The sequence below is a fragment of the Eutrigla gurnardus genome, assembly GCF_963514095.1.
Source record: "Eutrigla gurnardus genome assembly, chromosome: 11".
Classification (NCBI taxonomy): Eukaryota; Metazoa; Chordata; class Actinopteri; order Perciformes; family Triglidae; genus Eutrigla; species Eutrigla gurnardus.
In genome coordinates, this window is record NC_139925.1 from 15,849,572 (window position 1) to 15,869,178 (window position 19,607).

General features: G+C 41.3%; 1 protein-coding gene across 1 annotated transcript; it reads right to left on the reverse strand.

Moving 5' to 3' along the window:
- Positions 1-8,764: 8,764 nt before the first annotated feature.
- On the reverse strand, positions 8,765-11,191 carry LOC311020998 (arylsulfatase I). Its single transcript, XM_084021285.1, has 3 exons — positions 10,985-11,191; positions 10,020-10,352; positions 8,765-9,929 (listed from the first exon to the last, which is right to left on the reverse strand). The coding sequence occupies exons 1-3, from the start codon at positions 11,137-11,139 to the stop codon at positions 8,843-8,845; spliced, it is 1,575 nt and encodes a 524-aa protein (XP_083877411.1). The 5' UTR covers positions 11,140-11,191; the 3' UTR covers positions 8,765-8,842.
- Positions 11,192-19,607: the final 8,416 nt, after the last annotated feature.

Consider the following 19,607-nt stretch of genomic DNA (forward strand, 5'->3'; position numbering starts at 1 on the left):
AAGAGAGTCTCGAGCTCGGAGAGAGAAGGGAGTGGGAGGGGAGAGAGGAGAGAGCGAAAGAGAGAGAGAGAGGGGGGGAGTGGGGGAGGAGAGAGGAGCCGAGCTGTAGTAACAAAGATCCTCTATTCGGATAATGAGCCGCTCTGTGTTTGAAAAAGAAATGGAAATAAAAACCTGATTAAATTGTGTGTGGTTATAACACTTTCTATTTGATACTTTATTTTCGTAATGTTTTAATAATCATAATGTTTTTTTTACTTTGAATTAATAACGTAACGAAAGTAACATAACAAAGTAACGAGTCCATCGTTACTTTGTAAATAAACAGTGTATTTTTTAACATCACTCAACAGTGGCCAACAATTAAAAGAAAAAAACCAAGGCACTCCAAAAGTATTTAATCACAATAACAAACATATTGAAGAATTTAACATTTTCACCTGGTGAAAGACGAAGGATCACCAAAATGACCACACGAACACCAACGTCAGTATTGAATTTAATCACAATTAATTAAATGGCGGTGGAGATACTTGAGTCTGGACCAAAGTGAGTGAGAGCCATGCCACTAGTTAAAAAGCTTGCTCGCCATGCTGAGAGAAGTGACAACACAGGCGTGGCTTTAATTTGGTCTTGAAACCGACAATGAGGTCAGCATTAAAGGTGCTAAATTAGAAAATTCATCTAGTGCCTCCCAACATGGTGACGGTCAAGTGGTGCCTACAAGCTAACAATGCTATATTTTTGGCTAAAATGATAATGCTCTACGCTATAGAACATTTGCACTATTAAGTATGATATTTTATGTTATTTTCTGTGGCGTTTTTGTCCACCCTATGTTCATGAAAGCTACACGTTGTCTTCCTCAAAAGCTTTCATCAATCATCTATAAAACTGTTGAACGCTGCTAATAACGGCAGAGTGAGACCTCTCTTTGTTTTCTCCTCATCGGCAGTAGCGGCGGAGGTGGGATGTAGCCACGCGAGATCTTTTCTCGTGTACCAGGAGCCACAGATCCAGGTTCAGATTCAGCACCTTTTTCTTGCATCTTCCAATCGTTTGCACTTAAACGTAAAGCTGACACCAGAACAGCTGAAAAGTGCAGCGTCCGTCGAGCACCAAGCCGTGTGGTGAGATGCAATGCCGCAATATTTTAATATTGGCACAGAGCAAAGGAGCTGCATGCTCACTGTATTATCGTCAAAGTGTTTCGTTTCCTAACAAGGATGATCAGTGATCGCTCTATATTTCGATTTTGTTCACATCTTATACTGTTGTTGTTTTTCTCCCGTTTATAAACCATTTTATAAATCATATTCAGCAACATCCAAATCTGTTATCATGTTAAGATGTAAATCGTTTTTGAAACGCTTGCTATCAAAACAATCCTACATACAGTATATATATATATATATATATATATATATATATATATATATATATATATATATGTCTTTTTTTTGTTGGAAATGACCTTTTGTTCTGAAAAAAAATTAAGATCAGATTTATTCATTGAAAAACATAATTTGTCTGACGATGTTTTTTCTGTTTTATGTGTCCTTTCGTTTCAATACCTGAGAGGACCTTTAATGTCTCTGAGATTTGGTTTTAGGGCAAATATACAGCTTAAAATGTTGACACAATAATGATCACACATTGTTAGTGTTACCCTTAAGACTGCTTAAGCTTTTGACATTGCAATTTCACCAATATTTTAAATATATATATATATATATATATATATATATATATATATACCTAAAATAAATACAAAAGAGAGAGCCTTGATTTACAGATATCTGATTCGCTCCAGTTTATCACCTCGAGCAGCCTGTAGAGATCTGTTCAGGGAGTCGAGGCTTCGATCCGACTCATATGCAGTTTTAGGGATTTAAACTGTAAGCTGGAGCATCATTGTATAATAGACAGGGAATTATAGGCGTTATGTAACGGCCTGCTGCACTGTAAAGGTTTATCTGAGCTTTCATGAATATCTCATGAAGGGTATTAATATATCGTTTTGGCACCACAATTAAGTAGCCTGCATGTGTGTTTACTGGGTGCTTACAGCTGCACAGTGAGGTAATGTAACGGGCAAAAAGTGGTTCGTCTCTCATAGTCGTGTTTTTTCATGTTTTTCTTTTTTGATGTTTTGATTAATCTACATTTGATTTAAAGACAGTATGTTTCGTTAGTCCCTTATGAAAGTACTTTGCTTTCACAGCCCACTCTCGGTTGTGGTTGACTCTCGCTGCTCTCGTCACTGTTTCCGTTTAAAATAACAGCTTCGAAAACCCCCCTGTACACCACCTGCCCAACACCAAGCTACAGACTATAAGATAGCAACTAGATGGTGATCATAGAGGATCATTTAGCAGCTAAAGAGGCAGATATTTCACTCAGGAGCTGGTGGTGACCAAAAACCGAGTCTAAAGAGAGTGCAAATGATTGATGATTTTGCCCCATGCCTGTGGGACGTGTAAATAAGCACTTGTTTCCCAGAATGTTTCATACCATAAATAGGTCATAGTATGTCGGTGGTCTGTAAACAGCTGGTTTCCACTGCTCCTGTGCCCTCAAAAATCAGTTAATGCAGGTTTGGGGATTTCTCGTTCACGTTACTTAATAAACAAATGATGAAAAGCTTCAGAGCAGCTACTAAATGGACCATTTCTTGTCTTTGACTGATGCTCAATTCTAGAGTCTAAGAAGAAAATTAACTGTGAATGGAATGACACAGAAAATGGTCCATTTCCACCTGCTTGTCTGTTCAAGTATGAAATCCTGCCACACTGTCTCAATAAGCTGACCTTAAATCCTTTCTCCTGTGTGTGTGTGTGTGTGTGTGTGTGTGTGTGTGTGTGTGTGTGCGCGTGTGTGTGTGTGTGTGTGCATGTCATTCCTGTCTCCTGCAAGTATTACTGAAAGATGATGACATGGACATTAGTACTGAAAGGTCAGCAACCATTTCCTTAACAAAACAGACACACACACATTGCTTTGCTAAATAAAACAGCACAATGCATTTAACATGTTTAATGTGTGTAAGTGCCTACGTGCGCATCTCCTTTGTCTTTCCTTCTCTCTCTGCCTTGCCTCTGAACTGTGAATGCATATTGTATATGGCACTGTGTTTAGAGAGCGTTGCTGGCGATTAATGAGTGTTTTCACTGAGCACCAGGACCAGCGTGACCAGTTTCTGCCCTAACTACAGGGAGCTGCTCTGATATGAAAGCCTAATTAGTGAGGGTGCAGAGGTACCGTCGTATTAATTGCTGATTTGCTGCGTTTCTTCGGGGATGTGCCTGTCAGACGAGTCTTGGACACGCTGCGCTGCGGTAGGTTGCAGGGTGGGTGGTAACAGTGGTATAGAGCAGCCATTCTCAACCTTTTCCGGCCTGCGAGAGCTCTTAAAACGGAGCTGGGAGGATTTACAAACCCTTGTCACAAGTTGCATTTATGAATTATGAGCAATTTCAGCAAAACAATGTTTTATTTTGAGTCGTTGCCTGAACATTGGAAAACTACTACTGAGCATTACATCAGCAAAAAGGTAAAGATTAGAAAATACAATTTGTGTGACCAAAGACATTTTTCTTCTGCCTTATTAATCATCTTGTAACCCCTTGCAACACGAGGCATGAGGAGGAAGAAGCAGGTTAGGTAGCGAGTGAAAACAAGTAAAAACAAAAAACGCAAGTCAAGTAAAACTGGGATACAAAAAGTCTGTATCTTCCTCCTCTCTCGCCCACATACACACGCTCAACGGGCTTCATTTTGGGGAGGTAATTGCCTCTCATTAGTAATGATTCACTGTAGTACTGTCTTCCTGTTTGGATAGCTCTTGTCTCATCACATGACACTGCATTATCTAACATATGAAAAATAAACCCTCCAGGAGTGGGTGCATAAAGATCCTAAAGCTTCCAATGACTATAAGCATTGCTAAAGGGTTATGGTAATTCATATACAGAACATTAACGCCAGTGGTGGAACAATTGCAATTGTGTACTTTACTTGAGTTTATCCAATTACGGCTACTTTATAGATGGAAATATGGTACGTTTTACTTATCTACATTTCGTTTTTTAACTTATAGAAACTGGTTACATTGATTTTACATACACAACATATCACAAACGTATTAAATATGATCCTAGGTATGATGATGCATGCAGGCACACCTCGCACAGCCAGAGTGTTTTTCAGTCACGTGTCTGATTAGACTGTGACAAAGATATGCTGGGGTTTACTAGGCTCATGCACTAATAACGGTTACCTCATGTGTCCGACATAGAAGAAATATATCATCTTTCACTCTCTTGCTCTGAAACGTAAACCTCCATGCAGCGATGATACTGTAACAGCAGTGTTGTGGAACTGTAGAGACCGAAGGGGAGTGACTCATTCTCCAAGAATGTTTTCTACTTGGCTCACGGCTGCATGTTCTTTGTATCTTTGGAGGGCCTCTTCTGCTCCTTCACGTTGACCAGTAACATCACATTACTTTGGGTTTTTGGATATCCGTGTGTGTGTGTCTATCAGGGAGTGACCACTGTCATTCCCTAGCAACAACACCCAGAGGTTAAACCTTCCTATCTGCTGCTGCTGCTGCACTGAGACAGCCAATCCCTAAATCTCTTTTCAGGTTCAAACTGTTTCCTTGGGAACAGTTTGTCATGTACAGCGCATTAGAGTGGATCTATTACCTTTCTTTGTCAATTACTAACCCATCACGTTGTCCTAAATAAGCATTTAATAGCACATTGGGGTTATTTCCCTGCATAATGGTAGCAATTTACGGAGCAAGAGGCTCCAGCCAATGTGTCCCAGACGAGTCGTTGACACCAGTCTGTCTCGCTGAACGAGTGCAAAGAAAAGGCTGCGTTTACATTCGTCTTAATCTAAAACATAGCGTCCCACTCAAGAAAATAAAGTTATATGTTTCAAACGCCTATTGTGTTTAACTGCACGACTGCACCGAAGAATCTTAAGATCTGAAGTTGGCCTTACCTTCAACTGATTATCCAACAGTGGATATGACAGCTTCTTCCCACATACTGGATAGCACTGTGTTCATGTGTGTGTGTTTTTGTCTGTGTGTGTGTGTGTGTGTGTGTATGGCACCTCCTTCGTGATTTATATAATCTGACGGTGCCTTATTTCTGCGGGCCATCACAGTATACTGGGAATCAGATGTGTGGGCTTCTAACGATGATTGTCTTCACCAGTTTTTTCACATGTACGGGACTCTGAGCGACTCTGAGCAACATCCCTACTGTTCATCCAAAGCAGTCTCGTCGCATCTCATCACAGAGGTCTAGTTTCAATGGTGCGCGGTCCTTTTTCTGTGTGTGTGTGTGTGTGTGTGTGTGTGTGTGTGTGTGTGGGTGTATGTGTTTGCTGCATGCACACATACAGGAGGTGAACACAGCGCCTTCAGCTTCAATGCTCCTCGGAGTGATGTCACATAAGTCATGAACTCTGCGCAGATGGAGAGTCTTTGAGAAGAGAAAGCCTCCGGATATATGATTTCCAGTAGTTCTCATAAAAATGGAGGTCACAGGAATTGTTTGAGTTTCTGCTGATATTTGTGAAGCCATTCTCAAATTGCTTTAGTAATGCCACGTGTATAGAGACTGGTAGCCCTGTACACTTTTTATATCTTTATAGTGCTTTCTTGATTAACAAGACAACGAGTCTACAACCACAGGGCACCAGTCTACTCGGGGAGAACTGCTTGTAAGACGGTCAAACGCCTTTCCTGATGTTGGGTTTGGAAATTTTCTCAACACAGGGATTGAAAAGCTCTGCGGGAGTGAGGAAGGAGGCAAGATTTGAACTTCTGTTTTCCTTTGTTACTCAACGTTTTCTATCACTTTTCATGCCTTTCAATACCTATGATTGCCGCAACAACATCGTAAACTTGCTTTTCCCTTCACAATGTGGCCCTTTGGATGAGAAACAGACTCTTGATTTCTGACGCGTCATACAACCGTTATTTTATAGCATAACAACCAGCGGTGCTATGATAGCATTAACATGCTATATAACACGCTCACAATGATGGCTATCATGTTGATATTTACATTTACATTTAGGCCATTTAGCACGCTTTTATCCAAAGCGATAGTTATATATAATATACATTATACACATTAAGTTTAGGTTTATGTTTCAGTCTAATTATTATAGTGTGACACTTGCAAATGAGCACAAGGTTTGATCATAAACCAAAGTATTGAGCAAAAAGAAATTATCATCTGATGATGATGCTAAATGAAAAGTCGAAGTCATTTGGATTACCATCCATAACATTATTTGTTCCATAACAGGAACAAATAATGCTTCTTTACAATTTGACAATGAGTCCTTGCACAGCCATTGTAATTGTGAGCCAGTCAATTCAGAGTAGTTTCTGATTAAATGATTCTAATTTGTCTACTTCCGAGTGCACGTGCCATACCCATTAGTAAGCTGTTAACACAAGCTGTTATCTGGCACCAATGCACTCAGGAACACACTTAGCAGATTCACAGAGACAAAGCAGTTGACCAAGACACCGAGCTCCAAGGCTGGTCGGGCTTTGGTGTTTGAAAAATTGCCTGAAATGGGATGCAAATATATAATTAGAAAAGGTAAAAGTCTGTGTAGATGTTTGGCATTTTTACATGCAATTGACAAATGCAATTTGTCAGTGAGCTACCAAGTTGAGTTTTCTGATATATTTTAAGGATGCGTTGGTGAATGATTGATCCTACAAAATTGCCTGCATACAAAAAAAGCCTGATACAGTTTATCTCATTGTGCCATTGTGGTTGAACACATCAATGAGCCACAATATGACATATTCCTTCATAACGATGGCCATTGTAGTTTGTTTTGAGTTGATCCCACACACATTTTCCTGGTGTTGTAAATACTCATTAATACATCACATTTTAGCATAAAATTGGTCCCTGAGAGCCACAGACAGTATGGAAGTCAAAGGGTATTGAGAGATCATCATTGAATTGGTATTTTTGATAATGATAAAAGCATTGTCCTTTAAACTTGAAGACCTGCCAATTTCACTTTTTCCTTATTATAACTAGTTGCAGTGTTAATGTATGAAATGAGGGTTTTCGCTTAACAAGATATTTTAATCAGATCTACAAGCATTTCAGACACAACCGCCCCCTGTAGCCCCCCCCGGGGAAGTCTCTTCCCTCCTCCACTCTTTTTATTTAACTGTACGCCACAGAGCTCTGAGCATAAACATGGCTAACTCGATCTTCCAAATGAGCACAAACAAGTGAGTAGGATGAGGAGCAAAATGAGAAGGAAAGAGGGCTGGTTTGCAGGAGGAATGAGCAAAGAGCTGAGGGATAAATGGAGGGAGGAGGGGTGACGGGGAGAACTAGTGAAGGACAGTTGAATATTCATTATCGGGCCACTGGGGAGAAATACAGCCCTGTTGCTACTGCTTGTGGGATTGCTGCTGACAGACACTTCTACACACACACACACACACACACACACACACACACACACACACACACACACACACACACACTCAGATGAAGACACACGGCTAAAGGCTGGAGTCAAGGAGTGAGCTGCTGCACTCAGGACCTATCAGTGTCGAAGCTGTTTACTTTGGTACATGTTGTACGAGACCCAGCAGCACCACCTATATGATTCATTCCTATTAAGCTACATAAGCAGCACAGCAGCAGTTTCACCAGCCGGCAGATACATCACAACTAATCATACGACATGAGGGTTAACTATGGCTTAAAGAGTACTGCCCTCATTTAGCAATGCGCTCCTACAACATCTCTCCCTAACCTCAACCACAATGCAGTCGCCAAGCGCAGATATATTGCAGATGAAGTGGGAATTTTAGATTTGTTGAACATAATCAAGCATTTTGCAGAATTGTTCATTATTGACGTTCTTGTCTGGAGATAAAGTTACGTGTAGCTGGTATGGTTCACCGATGAAAAATACCCTTAAGAAAAAGTTAGAGGGCCAAACAGGTTTGGTCCATGACTTATCATATTCATGATTTTATTTTGATAATTTAAATTGGCATTTTCTAACACAGAAGATGAATTAAGTATAACATTTAAAATCCAGAACAGACGGATAGCATCAGCTACTGAGCTTTCTTAGGTTACTCATCACAGATGGGACTGGACATTGTGTGGTGGACATTGTGTGGTGGACATTACAGTCTGGCAGAAGGGATTCTTTAAAAAAAAAAAACAAGGTGACATTTGACAAAAACCCTGTGGATGTCTCTCTGCCATCCTTAAAGGGTCGTCTCGGATGATTAGGAGATGAGACATTCACCCTCCATTCCTCTGCCTGTCTCTTCAGGCCTCACTTCCACATGCACGCACTCCATCTGTATTAATCACACATACATGCACGATGACACACAAGTTGATCTGCAGTCCAACAGTGGCCCAAAGTCACACTGCTGCAGTTTGGCTGCGGTACAGTGAGTGACTAGGCTTGCTCAGCCAGCCACACAGCCCTGTCTGCTTTTCTATCAGGCTGACCTTGTGTTTGATTGTGGCTCTTGCTTATCTATCTGACCCGCCTGCTTGTCTGCTGGTCTGTATTTTTTGCTTGTCACCATCTCTCTTTCCTCCTGGTTAAGGTGTCAGAATGCTTCACATGAAGTCCTTGTCAGATGATTTGAAGGATGATCTCCTGTCCCCAAAACTTTATGACGGTGTTGTCTGATCATTTCTTTCCAAAGATTTGTTCAGTCGACAATTAGTACAACCTAGTTCATCCATTTGAAGCATACTGAACACTTTAGTTTAACGCATGTTGCTCGATGAGATATTTAGGAGAACAGGGTGTTCCTCTGCAGGCGTGACCCCACCTTCTTGAAGAGGGCTTTTAACTTGCATACTCTGCAGTGCTTAATCTTCATCATCTTTTCTTTCCTGCCACCCTCCTCTCCATTCTCCCCCTCCTGTCCCTCCAGGCCCAGCCAGGGGCTCCACACCCCTCCGTGGAGTTCGGGGTCAGCCATAGGATCATCTGGTGGATTCCTGGGCATCACAGCGGTCTGGTTGTACTCTGCCAGCCTGGTCAGCAGATGTTTGACCACCTCAGGATGAGCTTCCGCCAGGTCTGACCTCTCATAGGGGTCAGATGTGACATTATACAGCCAAACTGATTTCCCCAGCTCACTGCGCCCCTTCTCCAGTTTCTGCCAGCGTTCTGGACCACTGGGAAGAGCTTGTGGTGGTATCCAGTCCCCGTCACCCACATTTCCTGTCAATAGCTTCCAGTCCCCGGCCCTTATCGCTGCCCTTACGGCTGTGTCCCAGATCCCAAATCCGTTGAGCACCAATGCCTTGTCATATGGCTCCCCAGGCTTCCTGGAGACTGGGTCAATGTTGAAAAGGATTTCACTGCGAGGACAGGGTAGGCCCTCGCTGATGGTCTCCCACACATCGTGGCCGTCTAAGCCGTGGTGGGATTGCAGGGCCCCGGCCAGCCCCAGTAATGTGGGAAACCAGTCCGAAACATGGATCAGTGCTCTGCTGACTATACCCTTCTTCTTAAGGAGGGGACTATGGACAAAGCCCACAGCACGGATGCCCCCTTCCCAGTAGGTCCCTTTGCCCCCTCTCAGCGGCCAGTTGCTCCCCCCAGACAGTGGCTGCCCACCATTATCTGATGAGTAGATTAGTACTGAGTTCTGATAGAGCCCACTAGTCTTCAGTTCCTGGGCCACTTGACCAACACCGTCATCCAGGCAGCTCAGCATAGCTGCATAGTGGCGCCTGAGACGATTGCCCTGGGATTCATATAGGTGGAGAAAATGGTCCGGTGCCTGCAAGGGTGTATGGGCAGCCTGAAGGGACAGGTAGAGGAAGAGTGGTTTATGGGGGTCGTGCCTCCTCAGGATCTGCTTCACTCTGGTTGGACAAAGAGAAAAATTGGATATATTTTAAAGTTTTTTTTTTTTTTTAGTTTGTCTCTGCTTTAATTTGTACCTTGATGCTCACCTCTCTATGTAGAGCAGAGTGGAGTAGTTGCCGGCCATCTCCCAGGCAGGCCTGTCTCCGTCATGCAGGTCGAATCCACAAGCCTCAGCCCCGTCACAGCTCTGATAGGAGAAGTGGTCTCCGCTGCCAGTCAGTGTCCCCAGGAAACTCTGAAAGCCACGTCCTGTGGGTAGGCAGCTCGGCCTGCAGAAGCCCAAGTGCCATTTCCCAACCATGTATGTGGCATATCCAGCCTCGACCAGACGCTCTGGTAGGGTAGGGATGTCTGGAGGCAGACAGAGTGGTTGACGTGACCGGATGATTGAATGCTGGAGTCCTGTGTGGATTTGATAGCTGGCAAGATAGTGTCTTGATAAGATGTATATAATAACACAATAATTGTAAATTTCACAGATGGTTTAAGGAGGAATGCACCCTTGGATACTCTGCACTGTTACACATTATCAAGCCAAGAAGTTGAGTGAATTTACTTAATTATATTGTGATGAGGAGCTGTTCATTTAGTATTTTTTTCTTAACCCGCAACATTTCAGCCAGAAAAAAAAAGTCTGCATGAAACTAGCAAACAACAGAACAAGCATATATATATACAATACTTTTGCCAATAGCTATGTTCTTTACAATGCATTTTATTGAGGATTGTAAAGTTTTATTAGTTTGATCATCATTTCTGCTTTTGTAGCCGATATCATGATAAAACAAATTGTACATTTTAAGATTTTTTTCTGCTGCAGTAAAACAGGAATTATATTACCATAGATTAGATACGCAATTGCATACTTTATCTTGACACTGGTACTTATATTTTATGGCTTTCTATTGAAAATGTCCCCTTCACTGAATTCACCATAAGACAAACTTCCTCTGATTATATTATATTGATAATTATATTATATTAGAAAAGAGGCAGTAACTGAATCATTTTCCTATCCTAATAATGAGTTAACGATAAGGAAATTACTCACCGCCCTGTCATCAGTTGACTACGAGAGGGTGAGCAGATAGGCTGAACATAGTAATTTTCAAGTTTGACCCCCTCTGCTGCCAGCTGGTCCAAGACCGGAGTGTGGATGTCCGAGCCGTGGTAGCCAATGTCTCCGTAACCCTGGTCATCCACCATGATGAAGATAAGGTGTGGCGGTCTGGGCCTTTCCACCTCCTCCGTGACGACCACAGACCTGTGTTCATCCAGGCAGCCAAAGCCCCTGATCAAAGTCACCCCAATCATCAGGAAAAGCACAGAGCAGATCCCTCCCCTCATCTCTATCTACTCAAGTCAGATTTGGTCCGTTTTTTTCTTTTCTGCTTAGCCTGCAATCAATGAATCTCAAGCCGGATCGCTTCTGCAGAAAAATAGGCAGTTCTGTGCGTCTGAAGTGCTCGTCCAAAAGTCGTATCAGCCCATCAAGTTTGAGTTGTCGTCTTTTTCTGAGGGTTAACTCTTGGTTTCTGGAGAAGGGGTTGAGCTGGTGCCAGCTGCTGTGGTGGGTGGAGAAAAACTGCTGTTTCTCAGATGGGCAAGAAGTTGGTAGAGGTATGTGTGTGAGTGTGTGTGTGTGTGTGTGTGTGTGTGTGTGTGTGTGTGTGTGTGTGTGTGTGTGTGTGTGTGTGTGTGTGTGAGAGAGAGAAGCTTCCCTGTTAGAAGTACCTTGCTACATTCCTCTGTATTTCCAGGCGCCTCATACATTGGATGGGAAGACATTGGCAACTGAAATACACACACACACACACACACACACACACACACACACACACACACCAGACAGCAGAGGTCATACAGTCATTAAGCACTCTTCAAATTTAATACCATTTGCATCTGCAATTTTCGACCCACCTATTTTATATACTGCAATTTGTTTTTAGTTGATCGTCGCATAATTTTTCTACCCAAACAAAATAATCTGTGGTATCATTATTTCCAACTGACACTCTTGTTGGATCTGGGGAATTAAGTGTCGTCCTGCCAGGAATAAGCATTACTTGATTCAGGAAATGAAGGGAAAATAATTTATTTGTGGCACACATTATAATGTAGGATTCAGTGGACTCCGTGCATTCGACTGTCTTCTCGTTCAATACTGGACCAACATCAGAAATGTTTTTTTATTTTAGGCAGTTAGACACAAAATATGGGAAAATAGGGTCCAGGTTGAGATATACAGTGACATATAAGTGACCCTTTAAACAAATATTTCAACATTTAATTAATTTGACTTGTTTCATAATTATGTCCGAACCCCCCATAAAAAACAGCTTGTCATTTTGACACTTCAGTTTTGCATTGACAACATGTGAAGATATTTACATTTACATTTAGGTCATTTAGCAGACGCTTTTGTCCAAAGCGACTTACAATAAGTACATTTGTCAAAAGAAGGAAACAAGGAAACCACAACGTATCATTGCCGATAAAGTAAGAGCTAAAAATAGAACAAGTGTTAGGTCCTCATCTGAGTAAACTAGTACTAAACTAAGATATGTTTTCACATCCTTTAAATGGTCGGTCACAAAACCAGCATCAGAAAGGTGAAGTGAAACTCAAGTTAAACAGACTGTGTAAGTAATTAATTAGTTAATTGTTGCCTTGCATCGCAATAATTACTGGATTAGAGCCACTGTTAATGTTTTGTTGCACTGACAAGTCAAAACATCTGCTGTGAAAAGGTCCCTGTATTGGATACATTTGGAAAAGTGTGTCTCGATGCCAGCCAGTCGGAGTAGTGAGATTAATTCAGAAAACATGTGATATACAAAATGGACAGATTTTGACAGGGAAGAACAGAAAACAGGTGAAGGTCATCAAGTAAACACATCACATCAGTCAAATTGTTGGTAAAAGTTCAGCGTGAGCCCATTTGCTTTTATTCAACGTGGGAATAACAGAAAACATTTGGCAACTGCTGCTCTGGATTCTCCACACAGTGTTCGTAGGGACTACTTCTTTGATAAAAATTAATATTCCATTGACCTCCATTGGACTGGGGCTGCAGGGGATTTTTCTCAAGACAAATAAAACAGATAGAAAGCACTTCTATTTTTTGTAACATATATGTATTACTATGTATTACTAGACTGCTACTACAATTCTTTTCTGACTGCTACTCCTATTAAAATGCTATTGAATGATGAAGTATTTGGCTATGATTTCCCGTACTGCAGATCCCAAACTCTACTGTAAATCCCTAATGAAAAACAAATAACAACTGTCATCTGTCTTTTGTTACCTGATACTGCTGAATTAATAGAGTCACCCGATGACAATTACTGCCTGTGCCGGGGCAATAAAACACAACAATCAGATACAGAGGAACATCCGGCGCTGTGATGAGAATGTACATCGATCGAAGGGCTCTTAGCATTCACCTTACTGCCGTCCCCTTCCCATAATGCTGAGAGGAAATCAATACCTCCGATACATTTCCTACACTGTAGAAGCAAACTCATGTTGCTTTACCCTGTGGGAAATTTCACAGGCTTTTTGCCCACAGTGAGTGCGAGGCGTATGCTGGAGAGATTGAGCTCCACATGGCAGTAAAGGGAAGGATGAGGTAAGCATGAGGCTGACAAAGTGGGAGTGTATGAAAAGAAATACATAACGTAGAAAAGAGAAATGAAGCAGTAAGTAAAAATGACAAAGATCGATGCTATAAAGGAAAAAAGCAGGAACAGTGAGACAGAAAACAATAACGTGCACACGAGAAAAAGAACGCTCGGCTGTCTATGAGAGAGTACAGCGTAAACAAAGTGGCATAAAAGGAGCAGTCACTTTGTCTCGCTGTTTATGTACGTCTGGGTCTCTGGGTGTAGCCGTCAGTTTGCCTCAGGGAAATGCAGGGCGACATGAACTCCATTTTACCGCTAAGAGGGGTGGTGGGGGTGGGGGGCTATGAAAATGGAAAGTGACAAATGTCTTCTTGAGGAGTAGAAAGATAGGATTGTGTTCTCTCCTCAACAGTCTGTATAGTTGAAAGCGGTCACAAAGAGAGAATTGATATGAGCGAGGTGCACTTTAAAATTGCTCACAATGATGAAAGCTACATTTTAAAAGAAAAACAAGGGGGGAAAAAAGAGTTTTTGCAACCTTTTCATGGCATGATGTACTGTTATCAGTAAATGCACTTTCTACTGTGCAACAAAGGGGAATTTGGTCAGAATGACTGTGTTGGTCAAAGGATACTACTTATAGCTAGTGTGTACTTGTACAGGGTGTTTGTTTGTGAACATGCATGTGTGTGTGTGTGTGTGTGTGTGTGTGTGTGTGTGTGTGTGTGTGTGTGTGTGTGTGTGTGTGTATAGGTGTGTGTCTTGGAGGCAGTACTGCAGAGTAGAAGAGAGTAGCAGTGGGTGTGATTTATTCATGACGACGAATAAGTGACTCACTCGATCTGTATCCACTCCGTCGAGCTAAAGTTTGTGTGTGTGTGTGTTAAATTACTTTTATTTCAGACCATCAAAAATAGAGAGCCCTATTTTTATATTAAAAAGTCCCCGTCTGAGATTTGTTGATATTTTAAATAGTCCGCCATATGCACACGTGGTTTAATTAAAATGTATGGATTCCTGCCTAAATTAAAACACAGGCTGGCTTAAAAAGGTAAATTCAGAAATCAAGTCTTGGTCACATACCCTACTATAGCTCTGCAAACATGTCCAGCCAAAGAGTCGGTCCATGTTAGTTTTGATATTTTGGTATTTAAACATTATTTTTGCAACAGACATTTTACAAATACACCTTGATTAAAATAGGTAAAATGTAAGTAGATACGCCCAATCCCAATGTTCACACTCACAAGTCCTTACACAGAAGATTCTGCCGTAATCACAGATCTACAGACTTTGAGGAGCCTTGAAGCCCTTGAGTAATTAGGGCTGTCCCACTGTCAGATCGTCTAGTGCTTGAGGGTTCTTTCAAAAATACTTTGAACCCTTTATGCATACTTTCTTTCTTTCTTTATGCATACTTTGTGGGGCTACCAGGGGAAGGCTGAATCGACAAAAGGTAAACAAAGAGGACGTGATATGAGTATTCAGCCTGATAATACATTTAAATAGAAATAGACTAGGATTTAAGAAGTTACATGAAAATGCATAAAATCAGAGGAATGAGAATAGACTAATAGCACACACCTGCTTTAGTCATTGTCCATTTCTTTTAAATTTGTTTATTGAAGCAGTTTTGACAAAAACAGACTAGATTATTTGACCTCTCTTTTGATAAGAAAAAAAAGTAAAATAAATATGCACAATTGCACATAACCTGTTCTGGCGTCGGCAAAGTAATGTGATATGTAGCAGCAAAGTGCTGTCCCATTCGTATTTATACCATTTCATACCTCACAACCTTTAACACTCAACTGTAATGTTGGTTAAGTCCCTGAGGGTTTAGGGTGTAAGGCCTTAGGGAGGACGTGGGTAATGGACCATAGACAATAGTATAGTGACTAACTCACAGAGTGAAGTGGTGTTCGGAGCTCGTCTTGCAGTTCCAGTTTGACACCCTTTTGAAAGTATAGTGGCTCATCCAGACAGCATCAACATCAACTTTTACTTGCTCACTCTGTCCTTTCACAACTGTAATTATACCCATAATTATACACATATTTGCTAATAGTACCTATAATTGCTGTAATTATGCCCACAATGATACAAATAACTGCTAAATAGTACCTTTTAGATAGCAAGTACATACATAGCAACAAATATGGAACGATTGTGTAATGCAACAAATTAAGACAAAGTCATTCATTTGGAACATATTTAGAATACGGCTTCATAGTAGGTCCAAAGTTACGTCTGACATCGTCTCTCCCATCGGTCCTGAAGGTGACACTGACAGAGATCCTGGCTCTGCTGCCCCTGAAATACACCAGGAGTATCCTCCAGCCAGCAGAAACTCAATCCACTCTCTATTCTCCTCACCTTACTGAGAGATGGACTGACACGAGGAAGCTGAGGTGGTGGGGGCACCACTCAGTCTGGGCTCATCAAACAAACCACCCACACAGCGGATGCTGGTGGCCTTATGTTAAATTCACATACTTGCAGTCAACTTCTCCTTCTCCTCCTCCTCTTTACAGCACCTCCTCGGCCGGCCTGTTCCATCCTATCAGACATTTCCCTTGAGGAGAGTGAGCGCTGGCTTTGACTCATCAAAAATGGAAGAGATTACACAAGCTCAATGTGTGTGTGTGTGTGTGTGTGTGTGTGTGTGCTACGGTGGTACAGTCGGTGGAGAGTGCCACCGTGAGGATTTAAGGAATAATACATGCAGATTGATAGCAAAGATGGACGGAAAATAATAAAAGGCAATGCTTCTCAAAAATATGCCACAGACCCAGAGAGGAAGGAATATATTATATTCATATGGTTGGAATGGACATTAGCATCATCTGAGACAATGGGTGTTGGCTGAGTTTGCAAGGAAATGCATTTATTCCTTCAGATTACCTCAATTTTGATGGACAATATTCCGAATTAGCCTAAATAAAATGTTCTTACTTAACAGACTTTCACAAACAAAGTATGGTCTTTTCAGTATAAAAACCCCAGTAGTAAAGGACAACAGCAGCATCCATATGAAGAAGACAGGGACTCCTCTGCACACTCCTTGAAGAGACAAACTCTCAACCATCAAGGTCTCACCCATTAACACCCTGAAGCTGCCTATATAACCAGAATCTGATCTGATGGCTGGTGAGTTCCAGTGGTGCAGGAAATAACACAATGTCATCCAGAAAACACTCATCAGTGATTATTTTATTTTCTAAATCTCAAATACCCATAATGCCATTTGTTACTGTGATTATGGGTGTGATAGCTACTGCATTCACTAATTTATTCGACTGGATAATAAGTATAGAGGTTACAGACATAAATACGCACATACCTATAAATGATGACTGTCTATTCATGCAGTTTCCAGATTATAGCACCTGAAATCCAACAAAACAAACTAAACAGTCCATGTTTAGTTTTATAACATCTTTTTTTTTTCTTTGAGTTTGCAGGTGTATGCGTTAGTTTGACTCACTGGCGACAGCACACCGAGGTGATGCAGGGCCACCTGGCACAATGTCGTGAAGCAGATGACACAGGATGCATATATTCATGCAGCACAATCTGTCAAAGATGGAGTCCAGTGCACGAGGAGGACAAAGGTGGAGGCACAGAACGAGAGAGTAAGTGAGGTGTTAAGGAAAAAATCAAGTGGGTTCAATAAGGGTAGCGACTTCTTTTGCTGACACACATCTGAAACAATTAAAGACATCCTTGTGTGAACTTAAAGGGCTCGCAACTCACCAAAAACAAAAAAAATACCTCAGATCTGGACAGGTTAAGACCATCATATTTAAACATGTTTTGCAATCAGCAGATCAGAGGTTTGACAGATCCACATACATTATTAGGATAATAACTATTACATTCCAGACAAAATAATAATTATGCAGTTAAACACGTATTGCACTGATCATTTCAGAAAGAGAAGAAGTGAACTGGATGTCACACATGAAGCATTATTCATACACAAGGCTGAATTCCCAGAAGAAATCGTATGGGCCTTTAAAAAAAGCTAGAAGAAAAATATACCTCCATAAAGGGAAAACCAAGCCTTTTAACATGACATTTAAAAAAGTGACTCTTGAGGGTCATAGAAAATGTGTTTACTTTCTGTGTCTGCTGTTCTAAAAACCTGTACTGTTCACTTTGTGTATTGCCTTTAGTGAAAGCTCAGCTCGCAGCATGTGTATCGGTCTGGCAGTCTCGTTTTCACCTCAGCGAGCCAGGGGGCAGGGCTGGCAGTGGCTGGCTGGCGGTGTCTGCCATGCTGGCACAGACGCATCGGTTAAAGGGCACCGGGTCTGCTCCTGCTGCTACTCAACAGATCTGTCCGTCAAAGTCGTCTCAGGAGTGCACGTTGGCCTACAGGGAAGTCATTACATAGAAAAATGAGAGAGAGAGAGAGAGAGAGAAATGTCTGAAGCTCTTCACAGTAAAAACAAAACAGTTGCTAAGGAGGAGAAAATAAGGCAAACCATAATATACTGAAAGAGAAACCTCTAAAGGAGATGGGCTGACATAAACTAATTAATAGGGTGAACATAAGAGGGATGAAGCGTTCACCTCTCTTAACAGTTCTCCCATGTCCACGGGAAAAAACACCCAGCTTCCTCCATTTCCTAAGTTAAAAGCCACAATTGGCAAGTCTACGCTACGCCGCTTTAATTCATTTTGATGCGTCAACACAATAGAAAGCATATGGAGTGAAAGAACACATGGAGCCATAAAGGGAAAGTAAAACGTTGTAGCCATGCTGCTGCATATAGATATTTACCTTTTCACTTTTCTTGAAAGACGTTCGTCAACGGCAGAGTGACTTAGTAGACCTCTTCCTGATGTGTTAGGGGCAGAAGCCACACTCTGCAATGCAGTGTCTTTCTTTAGTTTGTTAGTCCCTGAAAGAAACTGAACACAATGATATTTGAAATGTGTCAATTAAAAACTCACTTCAGTCTCGTGGTTTACAATTTAGAATTTGCAACCAAACCATTACATAATATCTCTATAGCTAAAACATGATAGCTGAGACTGTTTTTTTTCCTTGTCCAAAAATACTTTAGGAAGACATAATCTGAACATGTAGTGACCTGCAGGCTAGTTGAGGTGCACCCTGAAAACTTTCTGTTGTGTAAAACTTGGTGTAAAGTGAACACCAGACACAAAAGGCTAGTTAAAAATAGCTCAGATCTAATATTAGATATTATCAACAACAAAAGAGAAAACCCATTAAACTGAATAAAACTTAATCATTGTGTATTTTTTTGTATTTATATTAAGTAAACAGAGAAGTTAAAAACTCCAAGAGGGCAACGACTATCCCACCCACTAGGGGGAGTAGTTGACACAACAACATGTTTATACAGATAAATGTTCAATCCATAACTTTCCCAGAGTAAATACAGATCTGACATGAAGTGGATCAGTTATATCTGAGTGGTTGCTTTAAATGTGGCACTTTGTTAGATCTAATACTGTCTCCAGGAAGAGAGGGTGACATTTTATCTAAGTGTCTGACCCAGGACTGATCTTGGTTACTATCCTGAGGTCTGGAGACAGCTGCAGAGCAAGTCTGCCAAAGGGACCAGCTATCATTGGTAAACTCCTGTAGCATTGATAATGGCAGTGTTGCCTTTTCAGCAATGGGAATGAACCAGTCTCTATCAACAGGTTTAAAGGCCTGTCAATGCCCCAAAGGAAAATACAATGTAGTGGGGTCAGATGAGTGAACGTAATCTTTGGACCCCAAATTAAAAAATAAAAAATGTTGTGGCTATGAAGTATAACAAGTTACTTATGAGGCACCATATCTGACTTAAACATTATTGCTTTTTTAGTGTTTTGTGATGAAAGAAGAAAAAAAAGCTGCATTTGACCCACAATGTACATGAGATCTTTCTAGCACCATATGGGGGTTAAGTAAACTCTTCATAAGGTTTTACGTTGTCAGGGACTCATTTTCCCAAGGTCCAATGCTCAGCTCCATGTTATGCTCCCTGCACTTGCCCACACATACAAACACAAATTCAGATT